Genomic DNA, 22,033 nt, shown 5'->3' with positions numbered 1-22,033 from the left:
TTTATTGATTAAGAATCTCCTAAAGTATCTGCCAGGGTATTTCACTCATAATTTACGGTTTCCCCCGGCAGTAACCATACACAGCTCTGTCAGTGGGACTCACGCCTAGCTCCCTCAGTCTTGACCTGCCCATGAGGCCTTGACTTGCACGAACAAGAGAGGGTTATGTTAGTTTATTTATATAGCGCCCCTTATCACAAGGTGATGGTATCCAGGGTACGGTGAGATTAAGCGATGTGCCGAGAATCACAGGATGTTGCGCCGACGCCGAGACTCGAACCCGGATTCTCGGCTCACGAATCGGCAGTCCTGGCCGCTAAGCCACATGTTCCCCTCTACAGAACAGTTTACGTTGTTCGCGGCGGAGGGATTTCCCCAACCCGTCCCCTGAACGGGAGAGTTGCCAAACACGCAAAGTAAACAGCAAACTACGTCAAAGCAGAACTTCCTGCTAGCGGTGACTCCCATCCACGAAGAAGCTTAAATAAAAGCAGACACCAGTGTTCGCAAGCAAAGCTACTGAAGAGAGTTAAACCGCGGGAAGAACGCGTGGAGCAAACCCGCAAGACGAAAGAATGGCCCCTCCAGCTATCCGTATTCTCCAAAACTGTGAGTACCCCGAGTGTATTTTCACAGAACTGGTAGGCGCCCGTTGAAACGCACTTAGATTTAATTTGACCATTTCTAGAGGTCGCCTCTCTTTGCCTACACCACACGGTGTGGCTTTTGGCTATTTTTGTTGGCTAAATGTTATCTTCTGGTTGAGTGAATTGCTCTCGCTGGGTTCTCGCAAAGCATGTCCACTTATTTACTGTGCCTGCAGCTGGCCAGATTATCCGACCAGTCATCCCAGATGTTGTACCTACAAGAATATCCTCGCAAACATTTTGACAACCTCAAAAACTATCTTGGAGATAAGTAGATATTGGTCAGCATTGACTATTCGAAACACTTCATCTACGTACTTAGAAGATATATTTGTAGCGTCAAAGTACATATATGTGATATAAATTCAGTTATATCACATATATGTACCTTTGTAAAACTCTACCGTGTCAATATTTTGGACATCAGTTTTTGCCACAAGATTATTGTGGTTGGATATTTAAAACTCGATTATCTAGTACCATGAATGAAGGCGATAACAACATTAACTTAACATAGTAGGAATATACAATTTTTTAATGGGAGATCGGGGTAATCATGTACTTTTTATTTTCAGTTGTGTTTATTGATGTTTTATAAACAGTCGACATTCTCTTGAAGGATACATCAATCCATCAGAAAAACTGTGAGGACCGTGTATGTTATCGTGAGCTCAGTCCCCGATTGCCCTCAACCACAACACTATCCCACTTTAGGTCGAGATCGAGATCGAGCTGAGTACCAGACCCCTGGATATCATTCAATCCCAGGCGCCCTGTATGCTTGAAATATATAAAATAGCCGATTGACTATCGGCCTCCTGCTTGTCTCCAAGGTCACTGGTTCTTCTACTAGTCCACCAGCCAGAATCCAGTATACTTCACTGAACTGTCTAAAATATACAATGTAATGTCTTAATCAAAACAATCAAATCAAAAACATTTGTAAAGCGATGGCGTCTCAATAGAGTGTCCCAGCACGGACAAGTCGATAAGGCGAAAGGATCTACAAGTTAGAATTAAAACACTTCATTAAAAACCCAAGTCTTCAACTGATGTTTAAAAGACTCAGAATCCTTATTGGCTCTTAGAGACAAGTGCAAGGAATTCCAGCCTCTGGTAGCCATAGCAGATAAGAAAGAATCACCCCGTCTTTTCTTCTTTGTCTTGGGCACTACTGTCAGTAAGGCTCCATAGAGTGGAACGTTCTTGGAGGCGGTTAGTGCAGTGGCCTGTGGGACAAATAGCTAGGACCAGTTCATAAAAAGCTTTGTGGGCTAAGGTAAGTCCCTTAATGTTCACTCTTGCCTTGAACGGCAACCAAATACAAATCTTTAAAGTGGGCATACACCGTGCTACTCCTAGGACTCTTGAGTAAAAGCTGAGCAGCACCATTCTGCACCATCTGTAATCTTTTTAACAAGAACTCCGGGACACCCAAATCAAGAGCATTTGCATAATCCAGCCGGGACATTATCAAAGAGCGGATCCCCAACTTTTGACCGGAAGTCAAGAAACTTCCTCAACATCCTGAGGAGGCCAAAACATGTCCCAACCATCCTTTCAACTTTCAGATTTGAAGGTGAGATTATTATAAAATGTTACTCCTAGATTTTGCACTACTACTTCACTGCACTCCACCCCAACTTTTGACCGGAAGTCAAGAAACTTCCTCAACATCCTGAGGAGGCCATAACATGTCCCAACCATCCTTTCAACTTTCAGATTTGAAGGTGAGATTATTATAAAATGTTACTCCTAGATTTTGCACTACTACTTCACTGCACTCCACCCTGCACAGCTCCACTCTTCGCCACTTCACTATACTCTGAAACAATCTACTCTACGCCATTGCACTCCACTCTACGCTGCTCCACTCTACACTGTTCTTCTCTAAACCACTGCACTCTCCACCAAAGCACTCTACGCCACTGCACTCTATTTTGCACCCCGGTACTCCACGCCGCTGCTTTCTATGCCACTCCACTCAACGCCACTGCACTCTAGGCCACTGTACACCACTACACTCTACAACTCTCTACTCTACAAGAATGCACTCTCCGCCACTGAACTCTACGCCACTCTACTCCACACTACTGCACTCTATGTCAATGTACTCTATGCCTCTCTATTCTGAATCACTGCACTCTATGCCACTGTACTCTACTCTGCACCACTGTACTCAAAACCACTGCACACTACTGAACACCACTCTACGCCACTGCACTCTACACCAATGTACTTCATGCCACTCTACACCACTGCACTCTATGATACTCTACTCTGCAGAACTGCACTCTACGCCACTGAACTCTATGCTGAACTACTGCATCTATGCCAGTGCACTCTACGCCACAGCACTAGAGGCAATGAAATCTATTTTTCACTGCAGGCGTCTTTAGATTTCTTTTCTTTGTTTCTCTAAACTGTGGAAAGACTACTGAGAGTCAAATCCCCTTATCCCCCTCTATCTAAACAAGCATTGGCATAGCCAATAGGTCTCGCTCTTGGGACCTTATAAGTGTTTAACCATGCAACAGTTAATGTTGTTGCACCAAGGATATTGTGCTGCATAACTAAATACTTATAAGGTCCCAAAAGCGAGACCTAGTGGCTATGCCAATGCTTGTTGTATGTGGTGGCTGCCACTGCTAATAGGTTCAGCGTCCGGCACAGTTTGCACTCTTTTCTCCAGAGGGCAGGGCTAGGCGTGACTGCTGATATTTGTAGATAACTGCTATGAAGACGAAGAGCAAGCAGCAACTGCACACAAATTCTGATGTTTGTTGTGGTAGAATGAGAACCAGGCGGGCACAAAGCAGAGTTATGGGAACAACAGTAGCTGGTGTTTACACCCAGTTCACTTAACCGTTTTGCAGGCACACAAGCAGGAAAGAAAACGGAATATCTGGCTTACGTGTTTCTTTCCTTGCTAATCAAATGTGACTTAGCTAAATATTTAATATTGCATAAAATGATTACCTCACTACCTCTTCCAGGTTACATTGGCCACTTCAAACTACAGGGAAAAAATACATTTGTAACTGATGTTCTCCGTTAAGTGGGGCCTAAATATAGATCCTGACCTAATTCTTCCAAACCACAAAAAAATAACGTGAAAATGTCACCTCAAACTTTATCCTAAAAATAATCAACCAAGGTAAAGAAGCATACATGGTTTCTGCTGGCAAAACGGAGAAAATCTTGCACTCCCTCCACTAGTCAGTATAGGAAAAACAAGTTTTCAATTATTTGGCATTCCCCCCTGAAGTGTTCCACCTCATCGTTTGAAAAGATGTGTACAATGAGCTAATTAGGAATTACTTCAAATGTGTGATTTAATTTTGAGTTTATTTGAATTGGAATCGAAATGCCCCTAAAATATTGTAAATCGCGTGTTTTCACAGCACAAGGGCCCCAAATGGAAATACCAAAATTAATTAATCTAGTGAAGAGTATTAGAATACTGTCAACGGTAGGCTGCTGCGAGGCAAAGTAACATTGAGGGTAGAACAATTTTATCAATCCAGTTTAGGTGGTACCAAGGAAGCTACGCTCCCTTGTTGCCTTCGTTACCAAATTAAAGACAAAAAAGTTGGGTCCTCCAGTTTACACTGTGCTGCAACCAGACTCTCAAAAGCTGTGTTATGATGTTAGACTAACAATAACAAAGTTCAATGACCACCTGTGCTTTTAAGAAAACTCTGCTCCATTTGTCAGATCTCACCTTGCATAGATCCATCCTCCCAAAGGCAAATCCTTTCTATGGCACTGCTACGCAGCACACACCCAAGTGCACAGGAAGATGGCAGCTATAGGCTGCACCAAGGCAAGTGCCTTGCCTCTACAGCTGATAGTGTGCTTTGTATGTTGTTACAAAAGTTACTGTGGGAGATCAAGCACTCCCTGTGCTGTCTACGCTCGAAACACCCCACCCCACCCTGTGTGAAAAATTGGGATCCTGCTTAGAGCGTTCGTAGTGTTTTAAGGCCAGCCTATGATGTGCTCAGAACATGCTGTTAGTAGCAGCAGTGTCGCCCCTGCGGGACACTAGGAGTTAATGAAAGCACTGGGCTGTCTGTCCAAAGTTCACCGCACTAACTTCACTAATTTACTCACCTCTGGATACTTGTCGCTTGTCACAGTGTCCATCCTCATATTATTAGTGAGCGTCACCTCCAGGGTGTTCACGCTTTGCATGTTAAACGGTTGCAATGGAGCCTGTGAGCAGTGATGTGGAGGGAGCGACTGGGGGTGCGTTGGATAAGATGTCAATCGTGGAGAAGGAAATGTGATTCGAGGGGAGATTTGGCCTAGGAGGGAACAGTGGGAGTTGGTGTGCTGGACATGTTGCCAACGGGAGGCATGTCTAATGTGGAGAGAGATATGGAGCCTGGGGTGACATGGCATTTGGAAGGATGTGTGGGAGTGATACGATCTGTGGAGGGTGTGGTGACTCGAATGTGATCAATCGAAGCACGTGCGGCAAATGAAAGGGGGTCTCTGCGGGGAGGGGGTATATGTTCTAAATGCGAAACCGTGGGAGAGACTGTGTTTATGTAAGGAGGTATTGGGCGGTGTGCTTTAAGACTGGGGCCGTGGGGTGTCCTCTATTGCTTGACTTGCTCCCTGTGGACACGGCTCCCTGTGCTGCAATCTTAACACCCTCCATTTGATATCGGGGGAGTCAGTGTGCCTTACAGAAAGTGCCAGTCTATTTGGCGTTATTTAGATCACCAGGCGGGCACACTTCATCCTCAGGCTGCTCCCAGTGGAACCCTGGACAAGCTGTGACCGTCCAACAAGTGGTAAGGAAAGCCTTTCACCTGGCACACTAGTTCCTCCACACTGAAGAAACCCGGGGCACCACAAATAGTGAATGGATGTCGGGTGGGAAGTACTGGACTGAGAACCAAGTTTGAAGTGCATATCACCCAGCACCCCCTACAGAAGCAACCAGCGAGCCATCTGCTCAACCCTGGAAGCAAAAAAAATATGAACACGTTTCCTTTAAATCCAATAAGCTCACGAGCACAGCACTTCCTAGTAGGGGTCTGCCGCGCAGGAGAGGCGGATTTGGAAATTACCATTGAGTGCATAATAATATCCTGTTCAGGCTCTTCCTCTGAATCGCCAATGCCCCCCTCTCATCCTGTCCGTAGGTCACAGAAGCCTTTCCTTCCCTGTGTCAGTCTGTCTGTCACAGAAGCCGTGGAAACCAACAACAGTAGTAAAACCGTGTGCAGAAGGAATGCGTGAAATCCACGTGTGAGAAAGAAACAAGCGCTCGGCAGACAGAGACTTTTCTCTTTTTGAGACGGCCCCCTTGGACGGGCTCGTCTGACTTCCTTTTGGTGTTAAAGGTTCTTATCTTTATGGGGCCATATGTTTGGCCCCATAAAGAAACCTTTTACCTCAAAAGGAAGTCAGACGAGCCTGTCCTAGTGGGCCGTCTCAAAAAGAGAAAAGTGTACGTCACACTAACCTCTTTCCCAATGGCTGGCCACCGTTTACCATAAATGGTGACGCTGGCCAATGGGAAAGAGGGGTGGGGCTTAAAGCCAGCTAGTGAAAGCTCTTAAAAATCATAAAATCTCACTAGCGAGACTGCGCATGCGCAGCCTATGCAGGCGAGACCTAAAAAGGCAAAAACAGCCTTAAGCTCTATGCTGAGTGTATAAAAGACTGCTAAACCAGTTTTGTGGTTCGAAATTGTGTTTGTAAAGTGTGTGTAGCACTCGTTTTGACTAGAAAAACAAGGTTTTTTTTCTAAGTGTACAAAATGATGTAGTAGCTAACAGTTTTCATTTGGGCCTTACCTGCAGGTTTGGGCTGGAGCTGCAAAGTGTGAATTGGACCCGACTGTATCCAAGGAGATTGTGTGCTCGGGAGCAGCTCCCAGCCCCTCTGCACGCCAGTTTCTGCTTTACTGATTGTCCTTCAGGGCACCTGTCTAGGCCTCTGCCCACCTGGGAATCGAATCTGTATTGTATCACATGTCTGTGCTATGACTGTGGTGCCTTGATTTGTAATTAGTTTCCTAATCATAGTTGTTTCAGCTTTCACTCATCTATTTTTTTTCCATTTCCCAGATCAATACTTTAGGACACAAAGTTAACTTCCTGCTCTTGGTATTTGTCTCTTGGCTAGTAGCATTGATAGCATGCACCCAGTAAGCATGTCATAGGGTCATACAAGTTGGCCATGCCTGACACATCTGGCAATGTCCTTGTGACACCCTTGACCCACAGTTTTTGAAAAATGGCTCAAACTACCATCTCATCCTCTTTCTTCTCTCCCACAAACACACTCTCCCCACTTAAAGTTTTGTGTTTATTTGCTGCACTTGCTTATTCAGTAACATAAGGATTGTTTTAGAACCTCTATTTGTTTAGTGAGTCGATGCCCCTGGGCAGCGCTCACAGTCTGAAAATTGTTTTAGCTCCACGGTTGGATTGCCAGCATAAAGAGTTGTTTGTAGGTCCTGTTTCTGGCAGAAATGCACCTGGCTTGGGTTGAGTAAGAGGGAGGCTGTGTTTTTGTGTAGAGAGGTGGAAAGGAGTCTGTGCAGCTAAGATTGTTTCTTCTTCCAAGAGGGAGTCCTGTGGGATCCAGTGGTCAGTTTTGCTAGAGAGTTGACGGAGGTTGGCTCTGATGCAGGGAAATCGGTTAGATCTTTGAGACATTCAGTGTGTGGCTGCATGGGTGGTGATGAAGCTGAATATAGGAGTTCAATTACACGTCCGTACTCCTCGAAGAGGAGCTAGCATATCATGAATGAACACCATGCAAGTGGATAGAGTAATTTAAACAAGGGAACCCGGGATATTGATATTTATTGAAGATCTTAACAAGTGTGAATGAAGAGGAGTACAGCGTTGAATGGCTGTCATTTGGTCTAAGATTTGGGCCTGAGGTGAGAAGAGAGATGGCAACTAGGAGTAAGGAAAATCTGAAGGTGAAAATGTACTCAAGGAAATTGTATAGTTGTAGATGTGGGACGGCCTCTAGGAGCATCTGATGTAGAAAAAACAATGATTGAGGTAAGGTGAGATGAGTTCATTGCTGTGTCTATGAAATGTGGGTGGGGGTTGCTAGTATCGCTGAGTGATGGAGCATCAATGTCACAGAGAGTTTGAGGAGAAAAAAGAGAAGACATTGATGTAGGCAGATGTGATTAAGTTCAATGAATATAAGACAAGCCTCACTGAGTGGAGTTCCCAAAGGTCAGAAAGGACGGGGTTAAGAAGTCATGAGTCAAGAGATTGTGAGTGAATCAATTCAAAACTAGTTGTTTAAATTAAAAAAAATAGTTGGGAGAGGTTTGTAGTTGTGGAACCCTAAGTAACCAATCTTCCTGGACAAACCATCAAGCCACAGACATTATGAAAACGGAGGACTGGATAAGAAGAATGGAAACTATGTATCCATTCCTTTTCTCCCAGATCTTGATAACTCCTTGTGGTGGGTGAACCGAAGGGTGCCATTGTATCAAAAGGCAAAGACAAATAGGTGGGTCACTAAGTGTAATTGGGGTGATTCCAGTTACATACCAGTTTTCCCAAGTAAGCAGGGCCCAGGAGGCTTTGTTTCTGGTGGCAGACCACCCCAGTTCTTGTGGTGGAGTGCGGAAGGCGGTGTTCCCTGGAAAGCAGGAGAGATTCGCAACCCCAATTATGGGCCCAAGCAGGGAACCGAGATCCCTCCACTAGAGACTGATTTTGCAATGCAATTCCTTGCTGCCATCCAGGAGCTCTCTCTTCCTTTGATGACAACAAAATGCAAAAAGTCTCCAAATGGAGCTAAACATCTTAACCCCTCCTCTGCTGATGACGGAACCGCTCCGTCATCAGCGCTGTCCTGATGTCGGAGCGGTTCCGTCACCGCCTGCTCGGCACGCCTGCGCGGCGCAGATTCCGCGCCTGCACTGAGCGTTCTATTGAGCGGGCGGGACCGTGACGGAACCGCTCCGTCATGAGCACCGGGCAACCGACGCTGGTGACGGAGCGGTTCCGTCACCAGCATGCGCCCACCGCTCGGCCGCCCTCCCCCTTAGCACTGCGTCGAGATAGCCGCCGCAGTGAAGGGGTTAAAGAAGAAATGTTTTAATAGTCTAGGAATGGTTTATATTAGGCACAGTTTAATTAATTTGTGTGCCTCTCTAATTAGGTTCCCTACAGAGATCCTCACTCCAGCTCTAGTGTGGACCCAGCCATACAAAAACTTGGCAGCGCTGAGAATGTAACAGTGCTCTAGATGTACCAATCTTAAACTGCCAAGGCACCAGGGCCTGCAAGGTATGTCAGTGAACTCTGGCCTAGATGCAAATGTTTCAGAACTGAGTAAGTGCCCCAGAAACATGCCCAGAATGGAATCCTTCACCAAGAAATGATAAAGGGAGGACCCAAGAGTGAACAGTCTCCTGAATGGGCTTCTATGGCTAGAGACTTCTGGAAGTGGATTGCCGCCCAGAAGTTAAAGAACTGATGAAGTCTGCAGGAAATTTACAGCCACTCAGTAATCCAAGTGAAGTCTCTTGCCAGAATTCCACGGCCACCTGCTATGCCTTAGTAACTGAAATTTGCTTGAAGTTGTGGGAGTTTGTTTGGAATGAATATGAGCCTACCATCATTATAAGGCCTCCCAGTGAGAATAATTGAGGGAAGGGACCAGATTGCTCAGCACAAAGTATAATCGTTTTCCTTCTGACCTCCTGGTTTTTGTTGCACTCTGGATCTTTTTTTTGCTGGTTTAAGTGTTTCTGTGCACTTTAATACTGCTGATCAGTGTGAGTGCTCCTACTGTAAACTGTGTTTATGGATTGGTGTTTCCATGATTGGCTTATTTGATGTATTCCTAAGTCCCTAGTACAGTGCACTGTGTGTGCCCAGGGCCTGTAAATCAATCAAATGCTGCTAGTGGGCTTGCAGCACTGATTGTGCCACTCACACAAGCAGCCTTTCAGAGGGTTCTCAGACCTGCCACTGCAGTGTCTGCGTGCAGTTTCTTTTGCCATGTCGGCCTGGCAAGTGCCCCTAGTTGCCAGGCACTAACCTTCCCTTTTCTCATATATATATCTTCCCTAAGGTAGGCCCAAGGTGCCCCTGTGGGTAGGGTGCAGTGTGAGGGAAAGGTAGGGCATGCACTGGTGTTTGTTACATGTCGTGATGGTGAAATACTGTGCATTTCGTTTTCACTGTTGAAAGGCTATCTCTCCCATAGATTAACATGAGAGCTGCTTTCTAACACTTTTACAAATGCAGCTTGCCAGGGAAAGCTGATAGAAAAGTGGACTTTAGTGTGCCTGCACTCAGGATTTAAAAATGCATCTTTTAGTAAAGATGATTTTTATATTCTGCATTTGGTGATACCACTTTTAGAATGTGGGTATTTCCTTGTTTAACCATCCAAGTGCCACTGCCCGTTTGTGTATTAGCTGTCTGGGCTTTAGACTGAAAGGGGCTGGGTTCTGCATTTATACTAGAGAGGGACACAAAGCGGGCTGAGGTGTGTCCTGCCTTTCCTGGGTGACTCATAGCCAGGCTGGTGGGTCTGTTCTGCATCTAGAGTGGTGGGAGGAGTTGCCACATGCACCTGAATGGTCTGTGTCTGCCTTCCACAATGCTGTCTCCACCTCCTGTAGTGAACCTGGCCTGAGCAAGACAGAACTGGATTATGTGTGCCAGGAGAACTTTTTAGGTGCCAACACCACAGAACTTCAGAGGGAAATGCGGTGTAAATATTGGGGCTCAGACCCCAGGATTTTAGAACTCTTTTTGATCAAGGAACCTGCCAAGAAGAAGAGCTGGAAAAGCTGTGAGGAGAGACTATCACTTTGCTTTGTGCTTTGCTGTGTTGGCCCCCAGAAGCTGCTTCTGTCTTGGTCAGAGAAAGGACTGGACTGAACTTTCTGCAACTTACTTCTGAGCAGCAGCGGCTGGTGGCATTTGAAAGTGGTGAGGCATAGAAAAATGATTGTACTTCCCTGCGGCCAGTGAGCGTAGCGCGCAAGCCTGAACCACTTACAGGGGCTTCGGGGGGTTCTCCCCCCGAGAAAAGTTTGAAAAAAGAGTGGGCAAAGGGTGCATTTTCAAGCAAACGAGAAGGTGTGAAGAACAGCTCAGTCAATACTACTGTCTAGAGTTGTGGAAGTTAAGAAACCTTATAGAAGTCTAAGTAACACAAGAAGGGAGGGAAGAGGTAATGGTCAGAAGAGCAGAAGAGGTAGATACTTCCTCCTCAAGTTATGTTGTCAAAAAACAAAGGGATCAACCCTTATGGGAAAGTATAGAAGTGTTCCTCCAGACTACGTGTGTCTCCTACAATGGTGGAAAGCACACAGCTTTGTTTAAATACTCCTCACCCACCAAAAGGACCCTTGATGGCATGCTTCATCATTGGGGTCTTCCAGCCCCGCTGCGGGACGGGGCGTGCTGTGATGACCTACGACTACGTGGGAGCACTGGTTATGAAAAACAATACTATGTGTGATGTAGGAGTGTGAGTTGAAGGGTCAGAAGTGGGTGAATGGGGAAAAATTAAAAAATACCTGGCTCTGTGGAAAAAATAAATGTTAATGTTCCTTTGAGCTGGTATCATTAAAAGTGGGGAATGAGATGGAGATACTATGCTTTAATGAGCAGTGTCTCCTGTGTTGACATGTTTCAAAGCCCTCCGCTGCCTTTTCATCAGTAATCCCTTCTACACTCAAATCAAAACAACTGTGTATTTACATAAAATCCTAACTAAGTGGTGCACATACATTTAACATACACAGTATACTATACCCCAGTAGGTTTATTGCTTAATGGGTTCCTTATATCGCCCAGATAATGCCCCATGAGCCTTCAAAACGGGAGGGAAGGGGTACCTATAGTCACACAAGTATCAAGGTTACCTCCTCACCAGGACATCTCTTCCTTTGCTACAGTGGAGAGATTCCCTGTAAATAATAATACTGTGCCCTTTGTATGCTCTTTAACTCCTTAGCATCTTTGAAATATCCATGTATATGTCGCATCGCAGTTCAGAAGATGCCTCTCTCTGGTGCTACCATGTGGCATCCTAAGGATTGTTAGATCATTCCATGTATACTGAGAAGCCTGAGTTCAGTCCTGAGCTTTCCCTTTTACAAATCACTGTTACTAGGACCCAGGTTTATCATTCCTTTGCATTGTCCTTGTGTCACGCAGAGGCTTCAGTAATATTTACAAAGCCAGACAAGGTGCGATTTGCACCGCTTCCGTGGTTTTGAAAAGAAATGTAGCGCTACACAGCATTTCAACTTCGGAGGCGTTCCATGGGTGGAGCATGGGCAACACCACAAGGAGAAATATTGTAATTTCTCCTTGTTATTTCCGCTTTCCAGGTGTACTGCATTCTGCAGCACACATAGAAAGAGTAAAATGCCTCTAATGATTTGTTGTTGTTCAGGAAGGTGTCCCACTCTGCAGAAAAACAATCCTGCCAGTAACTCAGGCACGCTGGCACTACGGAGCATGCATTGGCACTAGCAGCACACAGTGCACTAGCGCAGGTAGAGAGCAAAAACGCTCATTATCTTTGTAAATATGGAACATTTTTACTCTCTCCCTTTCATGCAATGCAGCGCAGCACAGTCACTTGTGCCCTGCGTTGCATGAAAGCTTAGTAAATATGCCCCTAGGACTATTAGTTCAAGTGAGGCAAACAAGGACTACAATTCCCAGAATGCACTATTTTTTAAATGGTAGGACACAGCTAACATTTTTTTTTTATTTTTGGGAATACTGAGAGATTGAGTAAATGTTAGGGATTGTCGCCTTCATACATGAATCTTACAGGGATTCATTTTCTACATAAATCATATATTGAGTGCCTTTACGGCTGATAGTTGTGCCTGTTTTTGTTTTCTTACTTTCAAAAAGTTAGGCTCGCTTCCTTTTGACATTTTGCAGCAGCATGGATAAAAAATTAAACTTGTTACACAAATTGTTTTACTCGGCTCAGGGCTCAGTATTTATGATTAGCCACGGTTTACATTTCCCTGGTGATGTCAATGGTTCTATACAATACCTTATCTTAATAAGACACGAGGTGCAAAGACCAAGTAAACCCCTCTGAAATTGATGACTTTTTTCATTCTGGCAAATCAGTTATAAACACACCAGTTATTACACTGCATGTGTTCATCTAAAAGGTAAGTATGACTGTCGATTATCCACAAAGGTATACATAGTAGGCATACATGGTTTTACTACTGAATGATTTCATGTAACAACAGTATACAATTGCACAGTGATAAAGTCCTTGCAAGGGGTGTAGAGTGGCCAGATCAAGGAGAGGTTAGCGTTGAGAGCTGCTCAAAGCCCACAAACTTGTGAGTTTGTGCTCATTCACAAACTCCTGCCTAGCCCTATTTTACCCCGGAAATAGTTGGAAATATATTCCAGTAGCTCTTCTTTCAAAGAGTGAAGAGGAAGAGGAAATCGCCAAACTAAGTTGGGGTGTATGCGAAAAGGTGTCTCCATGAGGAACATGCTGTGGAAAAATGCTTTCATTGTGGAGAGATAAAGAAGAAAAAAAACTATTTGCACAACCCACTTCTGTACACGTGTTTATTGGAGAAACAGATATGTCACATGACAAGCGTAGTTTTCTAGGCATACTTCTGAGAATGTTTGTGATTGTTTCAAAAAGCAGACTTGCACACCCACGCATAGGAGTATGTGTACGGGTCTAAATATTTTAGTATTTTTAGTAAATTGTGCCCAAAATGTTTCTGTGTAGTCAAAATTTCTTTTGTAAAAGTAACACTCAAGATAATAACTGCAGATGCCACGTTGGAATGGTGAAACCACTAAACCTCACATTTCAGGCACTCTTGTCTCATTTCACCTCTACCAACTTCTAAAATCACTGTTACCGCCCTTTACCTCTATCCACCCCTTAAACATAAAATAACTCTGATCTTTGCTCTACCTCCCTATACCCCAAAATCACCCTTACTTCTCTTTACCTCCAACCACCCCTAAACCCTAAAATCACCATACCTCCTTTCTCTCTGCCAACCCCTAAAACCTCCTTTACCTCTACCCACCCCTAAAGCCTAAAATTAACCCTTACCTCTCTTTACCTGTAACCCCACCTTTACCCTTTTTTTAAAATAACACTAAAATAATGTTGTTTATAGTTCAAATTTGAAGAAAACTTTATTGGGTTCTTTGTATAAAAATCATAAAAACAGGAAACAGCAGCAATAACCATGATTAAAATATGCCCAGCATATACAATAAAACATCCAGCATAAAATGTATTCAAATATATACAATTGTATAAAACAAATTGTGCATAAAACGAGCACAGCGCATAAGAAAACAACCATTACCAGACAGGTTACATAGTTTTCCTCAATCTCATGGCATCTTTCATTGTCTGTGAACACTCCAAACCAGGAAGTGTTGGCAGCCATCTTGTGCTCGATAGAAAACAAATTATGTCATGAGTGATGCCACTGACCATGTCATGAGTGATGTAATATGTGACGTCATCAGCAGTGCATTGCGGGCACGCGAGTTATAGTTAGCTGAATTAACTATAACGGGGGAATTTCAATGGTTTTGTATGAGTGAAATGTTCAGCTAACTATAAGATGTGTGAAACCTATGGTTTTTACAGTGAATTTCTAAGGTTTTTTAAATGCTAATTCCTAATTATAACGTGTGTGAAACCTATGGTTTTTTCAGTGAATTTCTAAGGTTTTTTTAAATGCTAATTTTTAACTATAACATGGCTGAAACCTATGGTTTTTTCAGTGAATATATATATATATATATATATATATATATATATATATATATATATACACCCATTGCGTGGGTCCCGTAAATGCCCAATATTATCCCCCTGTTGAGGCTGTTGCAAAAAAACGGGTACAGGTCCTGTATTCTTATGTCAAAGTGGTGCCTTACAAGTCAGTGGGGCACAAGTAAATTGCACTCAGCGTTCCACTTTCAAATTGGCTTATTTTCGACAACACGTTTCAACCTCAGCAGGTCTTTATCACGGCTTCATTTGTATATTGTGCCCCATCAACCATAGAAATAGCTACAAGCATGAAAAAATACTGTCATAAGATTTTACAGAGATCTAAAGGGGATGCATAAACAAGAATAATGAAACTCCTAATTCTAGGTATGCTTAATTAATCCATGGTAAAATATATAAAAGGCATATTCAGAGTTGCCATAATATGCAAAACTGGGGATGTGAATGTCTACATACATGCAAAATGGAAAATTTTCATATGACATTCTCCAAAATTACCATCAGAGCTCCTTTACACAATAAACTGTGGAATGGATCCCTATTGTCGCAACGACAGAAACTGGGAAGGGCACAGATTATGTCCAAGTGACCTCAATATATCAAACAATCCAAATAATAATCCGAATGAAACATAATCATATAACAACCACATGGGCAAATTCAATAGGATTTTCCAATCATGTCCCCAAAATACCCAATACAATTGTGTATGGAAAAGACTCCTCTTTTCGAAGCATGAATACATTGGCACAGATGATGGCGAGTGGCCTAGGTCAATCAAACACATTGAAAGCCAAATAAGATAGTGCATATCCGATTTCACTAATGTTACAGCATCCCAAGTCTCCATCTCTCAACAAAAATATTTGTGCTCACCCCTCTGAAAAAGTACATTTCTGTGCAAGTGTACCTATGCTAGAAAAAGACTACAAAATTAAATAAAGAGCAGCACAAATTAAGCTTACGTACTCGAGCTTAGTAGGGGGGGTGGTGAACAGGATCGGCGGATCCTATAATTATATAAATACACACACACGCACACATATATATACTTTATACTTACCTGAAAAAGTACATTTCTGTGCAAGTGTACCTATGCTAGAAAAAGACTACAAAATTAAATAAAGAGCAGCACAAATTAAGCTTACGTACTCGAGCTTAGTAGGGGGGGTGGTGAACAGGATCGGCGGATCCTACAATTATATAAATACACACGCACGCACACACACATATATGTACTTTATACTTACCTGAAAAAGTACATTTCTGTGCAAGTGTACCTATGCTAGAAAAAGACTACAAAATTAAATAAAGAGCAGCACAAATTAAGCTTACGTACTCGAGCTTAGTAGGGGGGGTGGTGAACAGGATCGGCGGATCCTACAATTATATAAATATACACGCACGCACACACACATATATATGTACTTTATACTTACCTGAAAAAGTACATTTCTGTGCAAGTGTACCTATGCTAGAAAAAGACTACAAAATTAAATAAAGAGCAGCACAAATTAAGTTTACGTACTCGAGCTTAGTAGGGGGTGGTGAACAGGATCGGAGTATCCTACAATTATATAAATACACACACACATATATATACTTTATACTTACCTGCAGATTAAAGTACTGCGTGCTAAAGAATGCGTAATAAAGGCACAAAAAAATGTATACTTACCTGTATGGTACTTACCTATGTGCTAAAATCTGCGGGGTAAAAGTCATGTCATGTAATGGCTTTGAGGTGAAGCCTACATACCTCTGAGTGATCTGGCTTGAATGTAGCAAGGGCCCTTCATTAAGACATGCTAAACAGGGCAGGGCAGGGCTTTTGAGCAGGTTCGTAAAGATTTGCCTCAAAACCCGGACCATCCTTGGCATTAGCTGAGAAAGTACTCTCACCTCCAAGCCTGAACTGGCTCATCAGCCTCTAAAAGTGCAAATTTTTTATAGGCAAATGCACGATAATGTAATGCTCCGTAGTACCATGACAAACCATAAAATACAATAGAATTTCATTAATTCTTTTCAGAAATGTATGCAAAATCTGTCGCTCTTAAGCCGATTGTGTTAGCAGTATTACGCTAGAAACAGAATTGTTAGACACAAATAAAAAGAAACAACTCTTGGAAGGAAACTCCTCCTCCAACCGTTCTGGTGAGAGCTGGGCATGCGCACTACTCTAGCGCGCTCAATACATTATAGGGCAGTGTTCACATTTACAGGGTTGCTTTCAGATATCCAGGGTTTCCCGCCCAGAGATGGTAGTTCCTTCGACCGAGGGTTCAGGAGAATGATGGTGCAGCATGTTTTCCCCCTCAGTATTAAGGCAGCAGAGGTCCCACGCAACTGTACGGTGGCTCAGTGTGTGCCACATCACTGTATTCATGAAGATGTGGTGGCACACCTATGTGCTGAAGCAGCAGCACTGCCACATCTTTGCAGTGAAGCAGAGACAGGCCAGCACCTCGCGACTAAAGCTTCACCACTTATCTCAATGCGACAAACAATCCAGTGGTGAGTCCAAAGGTGTATGCCAGGCTGTTGTTTTAATACCAATGTGGAATTGATGCCAATGAGTAAAGTCTTAATAGATTTTATTTTCTTTCTAGGTACCATGTCTTGCTGGATCATCCTCCTTGCTACAGGCTCAGCCCTGGCCGCCCTGAGCAGCTGTAACATCGCGCTTGTGAAGAATACCATTGTGGCCAACTGCATGGCACAGGGTCATGTAACCATACCAGATATATCCCCATCTACACAGGTGATTCTCATGTCTTTCAACAAAATTTCATACCTTACAGAGTCTTCCTTCCCTCCCCTGGCAAGTGCCAAGACCCTGACACTGGGCATGCAGTTAGCAGGCGAACTGTACATTGGAGAGAGTGCCTTCGGCAGGCTTGGAAACTTGACCTTCCTCGATCTGGGCGGGAACAAACATCTAATGCTCCATACCAAAGCCTTTGCAGGTCTGGGCAAACTGGAGGTCCTTTTGCTCGACCATAGTGACTTGAGGGATGGTGTGCTGCAGAATGGCTACTTTCAAGAACTTCTGTCATTGAAGAAGCTGGATCTCACAGGCAATCAGATCCAAATGGTGAGGCCTGATCCTAGCTTTAGTGCCTTGAAGATGCTGCAGTCATTGCACCTGAAACGCAACAAAATTGATTCATTATGTGGAGAAGATCTCCAGCACCTCCAAGGCCACCATCTTTCTATGTTGGACCTCTCGTCTAACCAACTGTCATACAGACAGCCAAGAATAAGCCAACCAATGTGTACCAACCCCTTTCACAACATCAGCATAGACACCCTAGACATCTCCTCCAACCCTTGGAATGTGCAGGGTGCTGAGCAGTTCTTCCAGATTATTGCCGGATCCCAAGTGCGTCATGTGCAGATGCAACATTCTAGCAGCTTAGGTAGCTCCTTTGGGTTTAAAAACATACCGGATGTCAATGCAGCAACCTTCTCCGGATTGAATAAAAGCAATGTCTTGTCCCTGGATCTATCAAATGGATTTATTTCAATGTTGTCCCCCAGGGTCTTCTCAAGCCTCCCTCAACTCCAGGCCCTAAATGTGGCTTCAAACAAGATCAACAGGCTTGACAAGGAGGCCTTCTTTGGGCTCCAAAATCTACAGTCACTGAATCTGTCCTACAATCTTTTAGGCGAGCTGTATAGAGAAAGTTTTGAAGTTCTGAAATCCTCACCCCTACAGTCCCTAGATCTCAAATCCAATCACATTGGTGCCATTCAGTATAATGCTTTCAGTGATTTAAGTTCATTGCAATCTCTCAATCTGGGAGACAATTCTCTGACCACTATCCCATCTATGCAGCTCCTTAGCCTGAAATATGTGTTTTTGGGAGAAAATCGAATAAGGGATGCCTATGGCATAGGTTCGTTTGCCAGCAGTGCGACCCTCATTGACTTAGCCTATAACCGCCTGCAGGATCTAGGAGAGTTCTGGCAAATCATACGTATCAGAACACTGGAACACCTCTTTTTGTCTCACAATATGATCTCTAGATGTTCTGCCAAACCAGAGGCTTTGATTCCTGAAGACAACAATCTCCGTATTCTGGATCTGTCCCACAACTCGCTGGGTACAGTGTGGACCTCGGGGGCTTGCCTGAACATTTTCAGTAATTTGAAGAAACTGATATCATTAGACCTATCTCAAAATTATCTCTCAACCTTGCCGGAAAACCTGCTTCAGGGCCTAGTGTCTCTACAAAATCTGGATCTCTCCAGTAATTCATTGCCGTCTATTCCCAACCAGCTCCTTCAGGGTCTGGCATCACTTAAAATTCTGAGGTTGAACACTAACAGCTTCATTACCCTTTCACCCACTGCGTGGATGCATTTGCCGTCACTGAAATTCCTGGATCTTAAAGACACCACCTTCATATGTCACTGTGGTCTGTTGGATTTGGCCACATGGATGGAAACAACAAATGTGACTTTGGTTGTCCCGAAGGAAAATGTCCCCTGTCGGGTCCCTCTGGAATCATTCCAAGACACTGCCCTACTAACATACATTGAGAGAATCTGTCTGAAACAAAATTGAAGATGGAGTGGTAATGTTAAAAACTTGGTGAGAAGAGATACGCTCCTTACTATAACCTTGACAGAATGAAAAAAGACTGCAGAATGAAATCAACTGTGCTTTTTTCTGCCTTCCTTATTAAAGGGATCACCTCATACAAAGAAACTATCCCTTTAAGTTCCCTTTGGACTGAGAAGAGGCTCAGGGATGATGCACAGAGGGAAGAACTGGTTGTACTCTCGGGGTATCGCCCCTTGACCTTGGAATAAGGACAATGCTTATACATTTGCTAGTTGTGATTTTGCTTGTGGAGGCTCAGTCCTAAAATAGACTATTCTCAATATTATCAGGGTGTAACCTCTTTTCTAGTAAACTGTTTGTATTTCAAATGTGTCTAATAAGTGGTACAAAGATACCAGGCTACAAAAAACGCTGACCCAGGGATGTACCCTAAAATCCTTGCTTTCAACGTCTGTGTCTGCAGTCTGCACTGCTATGGAAGCCAAGAATATTGACAGAGATATGAATGTATTTCCTGAAGTCAGCTACTAGCTTCTGATGTTAAGCCTCCATCCAACTTCCTTTAATTACCTCACAAGACAATTCATCCAACCATTCTTTGATGTCTCTAGTCACCACCCCTTACTGTTCCTTCACATACCCACTTAGGCAGCCAGCACAGTGTTTTCATTAATTCACACTTTCATCCACATCCACGTTAATATCTATTTCTTCACATCTCCATCATCAATGCACTCCTCACACTTCAGTAAATATATATTATGAGTACATAGCATGTCTATCACCAACACAATCTTTTCTCCAATTTCTTCACACTTTTATCAACCAGCCAACATGGCCAAATCATTCCTTGACAACATTAGCGCACCAGAATTCAATGGACCAAATTATCGTTTTATAAAAATATTGTCTCTTAAATATTGTTTACAAAAATATTGTCTTAGTGGAGTTAATAGTAGAAAAAATCTACACCCAACGGAGAGATATTTTGTAAGTGATATTTAGTCCACAATATTTGTTAGACAATATTTTTGTTATAGATATTCTGACATTCAGCACTTCACAACTCCACCCAGCCTCTAGTCCATACCCCATCCCACATACCCTAATTGACAATAAAGCCCCTGATGTTATGTTAAAGAAACTTTTTAAGCATAGTGTTGCCCCCTATGATAAGCAATGGATCATTTAAAAAAATAGTAAATCGAACAACAAACCACCTATCACTAGTAAAGGACAAAGATACGTTGGCAAAAAGAAAGCACTCGTGGTCAGTAATAAATGAATACGAAAAAAAGAAAGTACAAGAATATCTGGAGATACCCTGGTATGATAAAAGCAAACAATGTCTCATAAGAGCAAGATTTGGAATACTACCAGGCCTCAGTCATTCCCCGCCGTGGAAAAAGACCAACAGCAACACATGGTGTAGACTATGTAACGGTGGAGAAGAGAATATTGTCCACCTTCTATGTATCTGCCCTGGACTCCGAAATGAAAGATGTGCACTACTGAAACCTCACTTTAATATGCGTGGAACAAGGACATCTAGGCAGGCTTTAAAAATCTGTCTTCATTCAAATGATATAGTCATGAACGCTGCCTTTGTAAAGTTCCTAAAGATAGCAACTACAAAACTGGGAGAATGATTTAGAAAAATTGTTTTTAAAATAACTTTTTATAGAAATATTTTTAGGATATAATTGTTTTTTGACTGTATTTTAAAAAAAACTATGTTTTTGTATTGGAAATATTATAAGATTTTAAATAATCAAACAATAAAGAATTATCTATCTAGTGTTGCCCACCGCAAAGACTCAATGTTGCAAGAGCATTCGACCAATCATAAACATACCTCAATAACAGCAGGTCCAACTGTAGAGAAAATGTTGTTTCAAATGGCACATAAAACGCATTAATGGCCCTTAACGCATTTTGCACTTAATTATCAAGGAACTGATCTGCAGCATAAGAGAAGCCACGCCCTTCTGTCTGGGGTTGCCTACACCTTGCCACGATGACCCTGCATGCTCTGCAAGAGTGGACATGGGCAGTAAGGCTCACAGACATTGGATCTTTGTATTAAAATGCAGGACCACTTTTATGGAGATCATAGTGGACCATAGAAAGAGACCTGACTTCACTCTATGGTGTACTGGTATTCAGTGTAAGAATTTAACAGCTGCAGTGGCAGGATTGCGTCTTTAAAGACTCAATAAGGTTACAGCGATTGTGTTTTCCAAATGTAGTAGATTTTGGGTTGTGAGCTTTGAGAGAAGCAAGATAACTGCAGTGGGGCAAAGGTAATCCAAGACAGAATCATTGCCATAACAGCTTGGATTCTACAAGGAGAGTCAAGAAGGAAACACTCTTTCTGAAGGTTTTTAGATGACTGGAACAGGGCTTAGCGCCTTGAAAATCCATACTTAGCGTCATGGCCACGTTTCCCCTTCATGCCATTGGTTTTCCCACTAGTTCAGTAGGCCATGTGTCAGAGTTCCGACTCGCTGCTGCATGCGACAAACATGTTCTGTTTTCGAGAAGGTATGGTATTGCTTGTCATCCAGTTCTCAATGGCCAGGATGCAAGAGGTAAAAAGAAATTTCTTAATCTGTAAAGGGGAGGATGTATGTAGCCAGGAAACGCAATGTAACAATATCTCTGCAAAGGTTATGTGCCTGTGTACCTTTGAATGCCCTCCGTATAAACATAGGGACAAATCTGCGACATTGCATCCTCAGAGTAATGTACACGTTAATCCTCAGATATATAAAGTTTTATATGTTTTTTGCTGTACACTGCAAGTTGCTTCACTTGTTTTTGACTCTAATTCATAGAATGTCTGCTATAGAAAATTTGCATGACTCTGTGCACTAGTTCAATAGGGTAAAGTTTCTATATGAAGACTCACCTTGTCTCTCTCTCTCTCTCTCTCTCTCTCTCTCTATATATATATATATATATATATATATATATATATATATATATATATATATATATATATATATAT

The 22,033-nt window shown here is 42.9% G+C and overlaps 1 protein-coding gene across 1 annotated transcript; it reads left to right on the top strand.

Annotated features, from left to right (window-relative positions):
* The first annotated feature begins 432 nt into the window (after positions 1-432).
* LOC147692250 (toll-like receptor 5) lies at positions 433-21,819 on the top strand. Its single transcript, XM_086938505.1, has 2 exons — positions 433-609; positions 17,063-21,819. Exons 1-2 carry the CDS (start codon positions 576-578, stop codon positions 19,021-19,023), a joined length of 1,995 nt encoding a protein of 664 aa, XP_086794631.1. The 5' UTR covers positions 433-575; the 3' UTR covers positions 19,024-21,819.
* The last annotated feature ends 214 nt before the right edge of the window (positions 21,820-22,033 follow it).

This window comes from Lissotriton vulgaris, chromosome 9 (genome assembly GCF_964263255.1).
Source record: "Lissotriton vulgaris chromosome 9, aLisVul1.2, whole genome shotgun sequence".
In the NCBI taxonomy this organism is placed as follows: domain Eukaryota; kingdom Metazoa; phylum Chordata; class Amphibia; order Caudata; family Salamandridae; genus Lissotriton; species Lissotriton vulgaris.
This window is presented reverse-complemented; position numbering and strand designations above follow the sequence as displayed.

What these genes read in the sequence shown, in the direction of transcription:
- LOC147692250 (XM_086938505.1), top strand. Translation starts at nt 576, where the DNA reads ATGGCCCCTCCAGCTATCCGTATTCTCCAAAACT. An exon ending in TATCCGTATTCTCCAAAACT is followed by an intron (nt 610 to 17,062) that starts GTGAGTACCCCG and finishes TTTTCTTTCTAG; the next exon opens with GTACCATGTCTTGCTGGATC.